Raw genomic sequence first — 12,758 nt, 5'->3', positions numbered from 1 at the left:
AGCAGTATCAACTCAAAAAGATCACTTACCAGAGCTCTCCTCTCCTGCATGCGTGCCAGAAACAGACTGCTGGGACTAGCTAGATCCCTCCAAAGTGAAAAAGAGGTCCTGACTCACCACGCTACTGGACAACTCTGCCATGTGCTACACCTCATCCGCCAACTCGAGCTCCTCGTCCACTGTCCGCTATCTCCAGTCACGCCAAAGTATCCACCAGGTTCTTGGCGGTGGAGGTAGGATCGCCAACGAGGATGCTGTCCAGCTCCTTAGAGAAGTGGCAGGTCTTTGGACCAGCATCAGAGCTACAGTTTGCCTCCCTTACCTTCTGGTATACCTGCCTCATCTCCTTTATCTTTGCACAGCACTGATGCATGTCCCATTCGTAGCTCTTATCCAATATGCCACGAGGTACCAAAATTCCTATGCCTAGAGTGGAGCCCCCTATTCCCACAATGCCAACAGATCTAACAACTCAAGGGGAAAAGCGTTTGCTGTATGGAGCCCCTATCAGCCAGGAAGATGCAAAGTGAGCTCTTCACACCGAGCAAACAGGAAGTGGAATTTCAAAAATTCCCGGACCCTGAAAGGGGGAGGGTCAGATGCCTGTGTATCTGAATGCAAAACAGCGACATTCAAACTGCCAGCCAGAGTGGTCAGGATGGGCCTCCTGGAGGCCGTTTACAGCGACATAACCAAGCATAGTGTCTACACTAACACTTTGTCGATATAACTTTGCCACATTTTGTCATCAAAGCAGAAGAGTTTTGTGGCAGAAGGAGCATTGCAGTGTGTACACCTCCACTGTTTTGTCAACAAAACCTGACTTTTGTCCAAAAAAAAAAAAAAAAAAGAAGAAACTGTAGCGTAGACAAGGCCTGAGTCTCTTTCATGAGCTCTAATTGAAGCTAAATAGTCTGTCCAACTGGACAGTTGCATAATTTAGAGAAGATCATTGCTTCTGGTACCACCTTACTTTATACCTACCCACGTGTTGGCAGACCACCACAAGCTGGCACCCTGAAACTTTATAAAAACACAATAGTGGCTCAAACTATATGTATACCTCCAAATTAAAAACAGTAAGATGCCCAAAAAATGCCACCATAGCTAAAGCAACCGAGTAAAAGAGGTGGTTAGAGACAAAGACATTTTTTAAAAATTGAAAGTCACAGTGTACTAAGGAAAAGAGAAAAGGACAAACTGGCAAGTCAAATGTAAAAGTACAATTTAGGCAAGCCAAAAAAGAATATGAAGAGCAACTAGCAAAGGACACAAAAATGAACAGCATACAAATTTTTTAGTAAAAAGAAAAGGAGTACTTGTGGCACCTTAGAGACTAACCAATTTATTTGAGCATAAGCTTTCGTGAGCTACAGCTCACTTCATCAGATGCATACTGTGGAAACTGCAGAAGACATTATATACACAGAGACCATGAAACAATACCTCCTCCCACCCCATTCTCCTGCTGGTAATAGCTTATCTAAAGTGATCACTCTCCTTACAATGTGTATGACAATCAAGTTGGGCCATTTCCAGCACAAATCCAGGTTCTCTCACGCTACGCTCCCCCACCCAAATTCACTCTCCTGCTGGTAATAGCCCATCCAAAGCTATAGGAGAGTGAATTTGTGGGGGGGGCGGAGGGTGAGAAAACCTGGATTTGTGCTGGTCTGGTCACCCTATCTCAAAAAAGATATTAGAACTGGAAAAAGTACAGAGAAAGGCCAAAAAAATTATTACGGGTATAGCACACCTTCCATGTGAGCAGAGATTAAAGAGACTGGGACTGCATCTTAGAAAAGAAATGAGTAAGTATGGGATATATATATGATATAAAATCATGACTGGTGTGGAGAAGCTGAATAAACAAGTGTTATTTACCCCCTCACATAAACACAAAAACCAGGGGTCACGCAATGAAATTAACAGATAGCAGGTTTAAAACAAACATAAGGAAATATTTCTTCATGCAACACAGTAAATCTTTGGAACTCATCACCATGGGATACTGTGATGGCCAAAATTATAACTGGGTTCAAAAAAGAATGAGCAGTTCATGGAGGATAGGTCCATCAGTTGCAATTAGCCAAGATGGTTATGGACAGAACCCCATGCTCTGGGTGTCCTTAAACTTTCAACTTCCAGAAGTTGGGACTGGATAACAGGCCATGGATCACTCAAAACTGCCTTGTCCTGTTCATTTCCCCTGAAACATCTGGCAATGGCCACTGTCAGAAGACAGGATACTGGGCTAGATGGACCATTGGTCTGACCTCATATGGCCATTCTTATGTTCTGAAATTGCAAGGTGACAAACTGCAGCATAAACCTACTGGAAATAAAAATTAGACAACCATCATTCTCCTGAACCAATTTGTGGAATAAATAGATTTGGGTAGAGGGTTGTCATGAAAATCTTCCTGTCATTCATTATCTTTCAATGTGTCCCTTTCATTTTACAACCAGTTCCAGGGATTGTAGCATTAACTTGTCCACATCTTGATTGATAGTACACTCGCACTTTTGGGGGTCGGGGAGAGGGGGGGCGGAAATGTAGAGTATAACCTCAAGAATCTTCTTCTAAGAGATTTCTAAGGAACTGCAAGGCACACTAGAAACCTGTTTCTTTGACCATCTGAAGAACACAATCCTTTATAGACTTACAATGATTTCAAAATCTGTCAAATAGATGGATACTGGCTTCTGTTAAGGTGAATTAGTTGACTCCATGTGTGAAACAGAGCTTGACTAGAGGTGCTCTGTCAAGGTTCCTTCCCCACTCTGAACACTAGGGTACAGATGTGGGGACCTGCATGAAAAACCTCCTAAGCTTCTCTTTACCAGCTTAGGTCAAAACTTCCCCAAGGTACAAAATATTCCACCCTTTGTCCTTGGATTGGCCGCTACCACCACCAAACAAATACTGGTTACTGGGGAAGAGCTGTTTGGACGCGTCTTTCCCCCCAAAATACTTCCCAAAACCTTGCACCCCACTTCCTGGACAAGGTTTGGTAAAAAGCCTCACCAATTTGCCTAGGTGACTACAGACCCAGACCCTTGGATCTTAAGAACAGTGAACAATCCTCCCAACACTTGCACCCTCCCTTTCCAGGGAAATGTTGGATAAAAAGCCTCACCAATTTGCATAGGTGACCACAGACCCAAACCCTTGGATCTGAGAACAATGAAAAAGCATTCAGTTTTCTTACAAGAAGACTTTTAATAGAAATAGAAGTAAATAGAAATCACCTCTGTAAAATCAGGATGGTAGATACCTTACAGGGTAATTAGATTCAAAACATAGGTTTCAGAGTAACAGCCGTGTTAGTCTGTATTCGCAAAAAGAAAAGGAGTACTTGTGGCACCTTAGAGACTAACCAATTTATTAGAGCATAAGCTTTCGTGAGCTACAGCTCACTTCCTCAACCCCTCTAGGCAAAACCTTAAGTTACAAAAAAGATACACAGACAGAAATAGTTATTCTATTCAGCACAATTATTTTCTCAGCCATTTTAAAGAAATCATAATCTAACACATACCTAGCTAGATTACTTAATAAAAGTTCTAAGACTCCATTCCTGGTCTATCCCTGGCAGAAACCAGCATATAGACAGACACACAGACCCTTTGTTTCTCTCCCTCCTCCCAGCTTTTGAAAGTATCTTGTCTCCTCATTGGTCATTGGCCAGTGAGTTACCTTTAGCTTCTTAACCCTTTACAGGTGAGAGGATTTTTTTTCCTCTCGCCAGGAGGGATTTTAAAGGGGTTTACCCTTCCCTTTATATTTATGACATGCTCTCTTGCAAGACAGCAATTGTTTATTAGCCCTGGACATAAAGGGCTTCCTCCTTCCAAAGTCTCTAGTCTAGATCAATATATTCCTCAGCTGCAGCTAGCCACTTTTTGTCTAGCTAAAGCGGCAGGATAACAAAAAGGAAGGTGAGTTTAGTCATTATTCTAATCAGCCTTTTCCATATCAGAACCTCCCTACCTGCCATTTAGCAATACAAGAAGGAAAGGGCTGTCATGATGCTTTGACTTCTGTCCGCAATCTTCAAGTGCCATTACTTGTTTGGGATGAGAGACTGTGCATGTATATATATGCATGTATATCATTGGTATGTAATTCACTTACAGCATTTGTTTCCACTTTTTTTTGTCTGCAACCCACCAAATGACTAGAGAAAAAAAGTTCTCACCACATCCTATTATATCCCACAACCCTTTGCAGATGCAAGAAATTGTGAAATTCAGATTGCAAGTTCACATCTCCTGTATGCCTTCTAAAGACTTAACCATCAGAAAGTAGTTAACAAAAGCCAATAATCAAATAAAACTATCTGAAAATTAGTGGAAAACGTTTGGCAGAAGATACTTATAAGGTTTAGAATAATAAGGTGTCATGATCAAAAAAGTTCAAAGAATTCATTAAGTGCTGTGCCTGCTTTAATAAGCAAAGATGTACCTGAGGCTCAGTGTTTGCCAGGCAAGAGCAGAGATCATCTTCATCAGAGAGGTGAGAGCAGGATGTGTTTTAACAGCAAGGAGTTCTCAAAAAAAAAAAAATAAATAAAATAAAAGCAAAAATGCCTGATTCACAGAGCTAAGTCAGGAAAAAATGCACAAGTATTCTCAAAGCTTTACTTAAAGTTTGGGTATTTCTCCTTCATAGACATCCAGGAGTTTGAGAAGAGTTTGGTGGATAATTTAGCTTCAGCAAGTAGTCAATAAAGATTTCAACCTTATCAATCAATGAGGATTTTCATGTTCTGCCCCTGAAACAAAGCACTGACAGCAAGCCAACAATGGGGAGTGAAGTATTCAGAAATGGCAGAGCTATAATCAGTAAGGGAAGAAAAAAAAAAAATCTTGCATCCTCTGAGCTCAAACAAAGAAATTTGAGATTTTGCCATGGGAAAGCCAATTAACTTCTGAGAGGAGCTGCTGAAGCTAAGTGCACTTTTTTCTTACATAAAACAAAGACAGATGCACTAGTAGATCTATCTTTAAAAAGCTCATAACTTGCAGTTTTATCCAATACATTCTTCAATTCCACTGGCATCCTCTTTGCTGCATGGTTTAGGGTGCAAATGACTGAAATCTGAGTCTCAAGGTTGCTGTGTTTTTCCATCAGAGCTGGGATACTATCAGGGCAAATACCAATTCAGTGATGCCAATCCAATGCAATTGCAAGAACTGGCTGCTGGTTAGCTTCAAAGATATTTCTTCTGCAGCAAAACAAGTTCTTATAGATTCTTTGAAGGGGGAGGGGAGGAAGGGAGAGGGAATTGGTTGTATCTTCAAGACCCTCCAAGGTAATAACCTAAAGCTAAGAACCCCTGTTCTAGATTTCTCCACTTCTGTCAGAGACAAAATGCTCCCTACATGTTCTGCAACTGCTTTCTCTAGTTTCTCACTGAACTCATTGCCTGCAAACTTAACTGACTCTAGAACTTGTATCTGGTCTCCACACATTCCACCTAAATGCTGCAGCAGATGTAATGCTTTCTGCAGAAAATATTACAGCATCCTAAATTATAACTGCAAGGAAAAAAAAACCCAGCAGCTTTTGCTTTCTAGGCCAAATTCATTGCTGGTCCTCTCCATCATTTCATTTTTTCCCCCTCCTTATCTCTCACTTCTCTCTACGTCACCCATATGCTTTCTAGTTCCCAGTCATCCTGTTCTCCTGGTTTCTGTAGCCTTAGAAACAAACAGCTCCTTAGCACAGTAATTTACGAGATTTCACCCAATTATCCAGCAACCAGCTTTGCACTACTAGCCAATCAGAGTTGTTAAAAAAAAAAAAGTAATTGGGGGTTGCATGATAAAAGCATAACATTTGCTACAGACTTAGAGCATGACCTAATAAAGCTTTTCAGAAATGGGGCCATTGCCAGTTCATAGCATATTGGCTGTGGCAGCCATTTTAACAACATTGTCATAACTGGCAAACAACATTGTTTCACAGTTGGACATACAAGGAGTGTATTCTTGGCTTTGCTTCAACGAGACCTTATAATTGATGCAAAGACACATTTTGTACTACTTTTGATTGTCAACGTGGTCTTGGTAGAATTTAATATCATTTCTCTTTCCTTTTAGATGCTACTTTGGTCGTGTGAAAGCTGCTTGGTGATTCAGTAATATTAACTGCACACCTTATCAAAAGTTATTAGATTATTACTGGCTATTACTATTGCTTCAAACATGTCAAAAAGATACAAGCTTGTTCAAGAGCCAAGTCCATCAACAAAGAAACCCCATTCCTCTACTGACTGTAGCAAGCATGTGCTTTGTCTAAGGAGACACGGGTCCAGAGTTGATTAATCCAGCAGAATCAAAAAGAGTATGTTGGATTTGGCTATCAAACTCCAGTAGAAAATCTCAGACATTTTCATAAGCTGAACGCACTTTCTATATTCACGGACATATGCCAATTAGATTAGTCTTTTCAATACCATAACCATAAAGAAGAACAATGGATGTTAGCACAAATCCTGCTACATCAAGTTTAACAGGACCAAACTTAAAAAGACTGAGGGAAAAAAACAACTCTGAAAGCTGACAAACTGCAGAGCAAATACACACGTTTAAGTGCCCAACACAAATGCTATCCAGAAAAAGAAGCCTGTTTTATTTGTGAAATGAACATACCATCAGAAGTATCAGAGGGGTAGCCGTGTTAGTTGGTATCCACAAACACAACGAGGAGTCCGGTGGCACCTTAAAGACTAATTTGGGCATATGGTTTTTTACCCACAAAAGCTTATGCCCAAATAAATCTGTTACTCTTTAAGGTGCCACCAGACTCGTAGTTTTTGTGGATACCATCAGAAGACCTCAATGAAGTTTCTACCCTTGGCATTAAGAGTTAAGTCTGCCAGTGTGCATTTCAGCTAAAAGACCAGTACTTGCTTGCAAAACTAAGTGCAGGGGACACAGTAGCCCAAAAGGCAAAGTATCATGCAAAATGCTTGGTATCTCTCTACAAAGTCACGAAGAAGAACACCGACAGAAAAAACAAGATGATGTTGCATGGGATTCCCCTTGATGAACTAACTGACCACATACACTGAAGAGACAAGACGGAATAAAGGCATGGTTTCAGCATTTAAAAACTAGCAGATCTCATAAGGCTCTACATAATGAGGGGATGACCCTGGATGGGCACATTCACAGCACTGAACTAAAATCCCATGTTCCTTGCCTCCAGAAAGGATATTGGACATGTCCTCCAAAAAGCATATGAGAAAGACTGACAAAGAAGTACCTCACCTGTCCTAAATAGCTAAAATCATTCAAAGAGACATGATTCAAATGAAAACAGTTTACTGGATCATCTAACACAGGATGTGAAGCAAAAGCTATGCGCAAGTCACTGCTGGCGCCAATGTCCAAGGTATCAGATGGTCCAAAAACATCAGAACTCAGTCATTACAAGTTTCCATTCATCCAGCTACCCTCACTTTGGCACAACAGTTACAGTACAATAGCAACATCCATCGCTGTGAAAGAACAAAAAGTTTGTACCACAACAAAGCTCAAGAAATGCCTTTACAACAGTGGTCCCTGAAATGTGGGGCACACCCCCCTAAGGGAGCAGGGAGGAACGTCTGGGAGCCATGGTGGGGCCTGAGCCAGCTCCCCAGGGGCAGGGAGGGAGTACCAACCAGCTCCTCCCCCCTGCACCTCTGCTCCAGTCCTGCCCCCAGCTACGTCCCTGGCTCCCAGCCCCACGCCTGGCCCCATCACCAGCCTCAACACAGCTCCGCTCCTGATCCCATGCCAGCCCTCAGCCACTGCTCCATTCCCAGCCTGGGGCCAAGGCTGGGAGTGGAGCCACACCTAGCCACAGGCCCCACTCCCGGCCCAGGCTGGGGCCACAGCCAGGGGCCTTACCCTTGTCTGCATCACCCCCTTCCCCCCAATGCCATGGCCCCGCTCCCAGCCCCAGGGGAATGGGGAGACAACCCTCAAAAATGTGAGGACCACCACTTTACAATCTTCATTTGTTTGACACTTCATGCAGAGACATTAAAAAGGGAGCTTGCAGATACCATTTTAAAACTTTGATTGTCCATCTCCTATGACAAAACGTTAGCCATTTCTACCAGCATGGCAAACAGTGCATGCCAACACTGAGGACGAGAAATAGTCTGTCCTCTAAAACTTCATGGTGGTCTGTTCGCTGCTGTTGCGTACACAACATAGTTCATAATTCCAGAAAACCAATGTTCCCATTCTTACTGCAAATGCTGAAATCAAGACTGACTGCCAACTGATTACCAAGCTCTGCAAGAAGAATGCTTTTTGCCTTACTTATTCAAGCCACCCGCAAGCCTGGATACCTTCAGTGGAGATCAAGCCATTTCCTGGACAGCTTACCATGCCAGCGAATAGCCAGTGCCAGACATCACCCAGGTCATCACTGCACTTCTTCCCCCACTTTCCAGCTGACTTTAAGTCTGTGGCAATGATTCATCACACCATGGATATACACCACCTAAACCATTTCAATCATAAATTCATTTAAAATATCAACGGCATTCAACAAACCTTCACCTCTGTATTCAGCAATTTACTTATGGCATTCAATGCACCTACATCGTGCTTTGCCAAGAATTCTTCTACAGAGGTACCTAAAGTACATCCTCATTTCCCTTATGTTACTAAATTGCTCTACGAGAGAACTCTACAGTGGCCCCAGAAGATAGGTCACTACTCTCTGTTGGGGGAGAAATGGGGCAGCATTTAGAGCAACTGAAATTAATGTCAGTGGTATCCTTTTGTGGGCACCAAGATGTTGAAATTATAATTAATTTTATGAATACGGGTACCATCAGACAGTAATTCCTTTATTAAATAAAAAGGACAAATAGAACAACTGTATAAATACTAAATGTCTAAATAATAAGCAATTACTACATTCATACAGTAACAAACATTCAGAAGCATTTGATCAGAATACTCATGAAAGGATCAGTCCCAGGGATAACACTCATCCTGGCTTGCTCCAGCATGTTCGGATAGGATCTGATAAAAACCCCTAACAAGCCTTGCTCCTTTATATAGGGCTAAAACAATATTTCCATATTGACCATTACTAGCTTAGCTACAAAACAAGTTTTGGCCTGTTTGGGTACGACCCCTTTCTTCGCCTTGGCTAAAACAACATATATAGCTGGAAAAAGAAAGGGAGTACTAGTGGCTCCTTAGAGACTAACCAATTTATTTGAGCGTAAGCTTTCATGAGCTACAGCTCACTTCATCGGATGCACGCAGTGGAAAATACAGTGGGGAGATTTATATACACAGAAAACATGAAACAATGGGTGTTACCATACACACTGTAACAAGAGTCAGAGGAACAGCCGTGTTAGTCTGTATTCGCAAAAAGAAAAGGAGTACTTGTGGCACCTTAGAGACTAACCAATTTATTTGAGCATGAGCTTTCGTGAGCTACAGCTCACTTCATCAGATGTTTACCGTGGAAACTGCAGCAGACTTTATATACACACAGAAATCATGAAACAATACCTCCTCCCACCCCACTGTCCTGCTGGTAATAGCTTAATAGCTCCAGTGGAAATGGCCCACCTGTTGATCACTTTAGATAAGCTATTACCAGCAGGACAGTGGGGTGGGAGGAGGTATTGTTTCATGATTTCTGTGTGTATATAAAGTCTGCTGCAGTTTCCACGGTAAACATCTGATGAAGTGAGCTGTAGCTCACGAAAGCTCATGCTCAAATAAATTGGTTAGTCTCTAAGGTGCCACAAGTACTCCTTTTCTTTTTGTAACAAGAGTGATCAGGTAAGGTGAGCTATTACCAGCAGGAGGGCAGGGGAGGGAACCTTTTGTAATGCCAACTATATCCACATATCTATTCATGGGACACCATCATAGGGCCTAATCACATCAGCCACACTATCAGAGGCTCGTTCACCTGCACATCTACCCCTCCACCCCCACTCTCCTGCAGGTAATAGCTCACCTTACCTGATCACTCTTGTTACAGCGTGTATGGTAACACCCATTGCTTCATGTTCTCTGTGTATATAAATCTCCCCACTGTATTTTCCACCACCTGCATCCGATGAAGCGAGCTGTAGCTCACGAAAGCTTATGCTCAAATACATTTGTTAGTCTCTAAGGTGCCACAAGTACTCCTTTTCTTTCTGCGAATACAGACTAACACGGCTGCTACTCTGATATCTGAAACATATGGTAGCTGGGATTCTCTCTTTCAAATTATCTTAAATATGTGGATCTTAAAAATAGCTGCACCTAGCATTTTATCTTCCCACAAAGGCCCATATTTTAAGATAACATATGTATGTGAGGATATTATACATTTATCAGATTAAAAAAAATACTTGTCTGTAAGAATCATTTTCTAAACAGTCTTCTATAATTTACAGACCGTTTACCCAGAAGCCTCCTTTTTGTCTTATTAGCCATATAACAAGCTTGGCATCCTCCAAAAACTTGTCTTACTAGATGCCACCCTCCTCCTACCCCATGAACCTGCTATTTTTCAAGGCCTTATTAATTTGCTTAACCACCTACATAAGCTACAAAGCACACGTAATTTTCCTATCCAAGCTAAACTAACCTTATCCCTTTCATCCTACACCCTGTAAGATTACTATAACTCAGCTGTTCTCAAACTTAATTGCACCACAACCCCCTTCTGACAATAAAAATTACTATACAACCTCAGGAGGAGGGACCAAAGCCTGAGCCCACCTGAGCCCTGCCGCGCCAGGTTGAGGGGAACACAAGTCAAAGGGTGAGCCCCACCACTCTGGGTGGAGAAGCTGAAGCCCAAGGGCTTCAGCCCCATGGGGGAAGCTGTAACCTGAGCCCTGCCATCCAGGGCTTCGGCTGGCGTGGTGGAGATTGGGCTTCAGCCCCAGGCCCAAACACGTCTAACACCAGGCCTGGGGTCCCCACCCACAGTTTGAGAACGGCTGCTATAACTGTGATGGGAGAGAAGATACTGCCCCCCTCTTTCAGGAGTCCTTTGGGGATTTGTACTGAGACCCCGTCGCCGTTTCTCCTGGGTGGCCGGCTGGGTACCAGTCCCGCAAGCTGCTCCACGCAGGAGCAGCTCCTTGAGGGGCAGAGACCTTGGCGAATCTCTCCCCCGCCTCTGCGGGGGATTTTCCACCCTGCCACGAGAGGACAAGCCACGCCGCAGCCCGGGGCGGGACTGTTCCATCTCCAGGCTGGCGGGGGCCAGGGCCTGAAAAGCGTCTTCAAAACTTTCCTGTTGAAAAGCGGCTCGATCCCCAGCGGGCGGCGTCCCCCGAACACCCCGCCCGGGCTCCCAGCGGCCCCCGCCAGGCAGGAGAGCGCCGCTCATGCCGGGGCTGGAGCCGCCCGCCTTTGGAGAGACGCTGGAGTCCCAGCCCGGGTCCTTGAACACCGCTACGGTGTAGGGAGGACGGGACGGCCCGAGCCCGCCCGCACGGATCCCCGCACACCCGGGGGCTCTTCCACACGAGCCCCGGCAGCACCAGCCCCTGAGCCGGGCCCCCCCGCGGCGGAGGGGAAGGGGCCAATCCGTACCTGTCTGGCAGCTCCGGCTCCCCGCGGCCTGCGCTTTCCCCCGCCGCCGCCGCCGCCCTCCCGCCGCCGGCGCGCTGTCTCCGGACGGGAGCGGCGGGGTCCGGGGCCTGCGGCTTCCCCCCGCCAGGCTCGTGCTCCAGGGCCAGCTGGCTGGAGCCGTAGAGCAGCGAGCACAAGCCGCAGCCCAGGCACAGCAGCGCCACCCGCACGTAGCGCCGCATCCTGCCCCGGCGGCCGGGGCCCAACTGGCAGCGCGGGCAGCGCGAGCCCCGCGCTGGGGTCACCGTGGCGCTGAGGCAGCAGCGTCCTGCGTGTGGGAGGGGGCGGGGCTGGGAGGAGCCAGGGGGCGGGGGCAAGTGGGGAAAGGCGAGGGGGCGCCCGAGTGGCGCCACCCAGGGCGCGGTGACGGCGGGTCGGCGGGGGTGGCCGGAGGAGCTGAGGTAGAAGGGGGAACGGGAAGAAAGGGAGCCGTGGCAGGGGCAGTCAGACACGGGGGGCGCTTGCACCGCGCTCAGGGTGTGCGTCTCACCACCCAAGGCCGTGCGTTCAAAAGCCGTGTTAATTGCTGCAGCCTTAAATAGCGGCTGGTTTCCAGTCGAGCAGAGTCGGGAAACGGTGGCCGCGCTTGCAACATACAAAGAAAAACACAAAATTTCCCTTCTCCCTGACTTTTAGGTGATGCTAGCAGAGATGATCTGCCCTTTGGGAGGGGGGAAACAACTTTCCTTAGGTGAAAAGAACAGGAGGACTTGTGGCACCTTAGAGACGAACAAATTTATTGGAGCATAAGCTTTCGTGAGGTGCCACAAGTCCTCCTTTTCTTTTTGCGGATACAGACTAACACGGCTGCGACTCTGCTCTGAATCCTTTCCTTGGGTGATTGCTTTCCCTGCTGCTGTGGTGGTGGTGGTGAAAGGCTGATCCGGTTCCCTTTAAGGCAAAAAAATCACAGCTTTTGTCTTGCAAAGTAGCTGCTAGGAAATTACGGCCGCGGCGCACAAATCTGACCCGCTATTCAACCTTCATTAGGGAAAAAAACGTGTGGCCTTAAGTCAACACACGGTAAAATCCTAGTGAAGACAAAGTAGAGTTTTAGTGTCCATATGAGTTAGCAGGTCAACTAGGTAAACTATGTCTACACTGCAAAATTAGGTCAAATTTATAGAAGTCAGTTTTTT

At 45.2% G+C, this 12,758-nt stretch overlaps 1 protein-coding gene across 3 annotated transcripts in view; it reads right to left on the bottom strand.

Moving 5' to 3' along the window:
* GXYLT1 (glucoside xylosyltransferase 1) overlaps positions 1 to 11,869 on the bottom strand; it is a 72,659-nt gene extending 60,790 nt beyond the window's left edge. For all 3 annotated transcript variants that reach the window (XM_073328037.2, XM_073328035.2, XM_073328036.2), the window contains exon 1: positions 11,581 to 11,869. In XM_073328037.2, the coding sequence (XP_073184138.2) occupies positions 11,581 to 11,801 (221 nt within the window). In that variant the 5' untranslated portion in view covers positions 11,802 to 11,869. The remainder of the gene's footprint in view (positions 1 to 11,580) is intronic.
* Positions 11,870 to 12,758: the final 889 nt, after the last annotated feature.

Source organism: Lepidochelys kempii, chromosome 1 (assembly GCF_965140285.1).
Source record: "Lepidochelys kempii isolate rLepKem1 chromosome 1, rLepKem1.hap1, whole genome shotgun sequence".
Lineage (NCBI taxonomy): Eukaryota > Metazoa > Chordata > Testudines > Cheloniidae > Lepidochelys > Lepidochelys kempii.
This window is presented reverse-complemented; position numbering and strand designations above follow the sequence as displayed.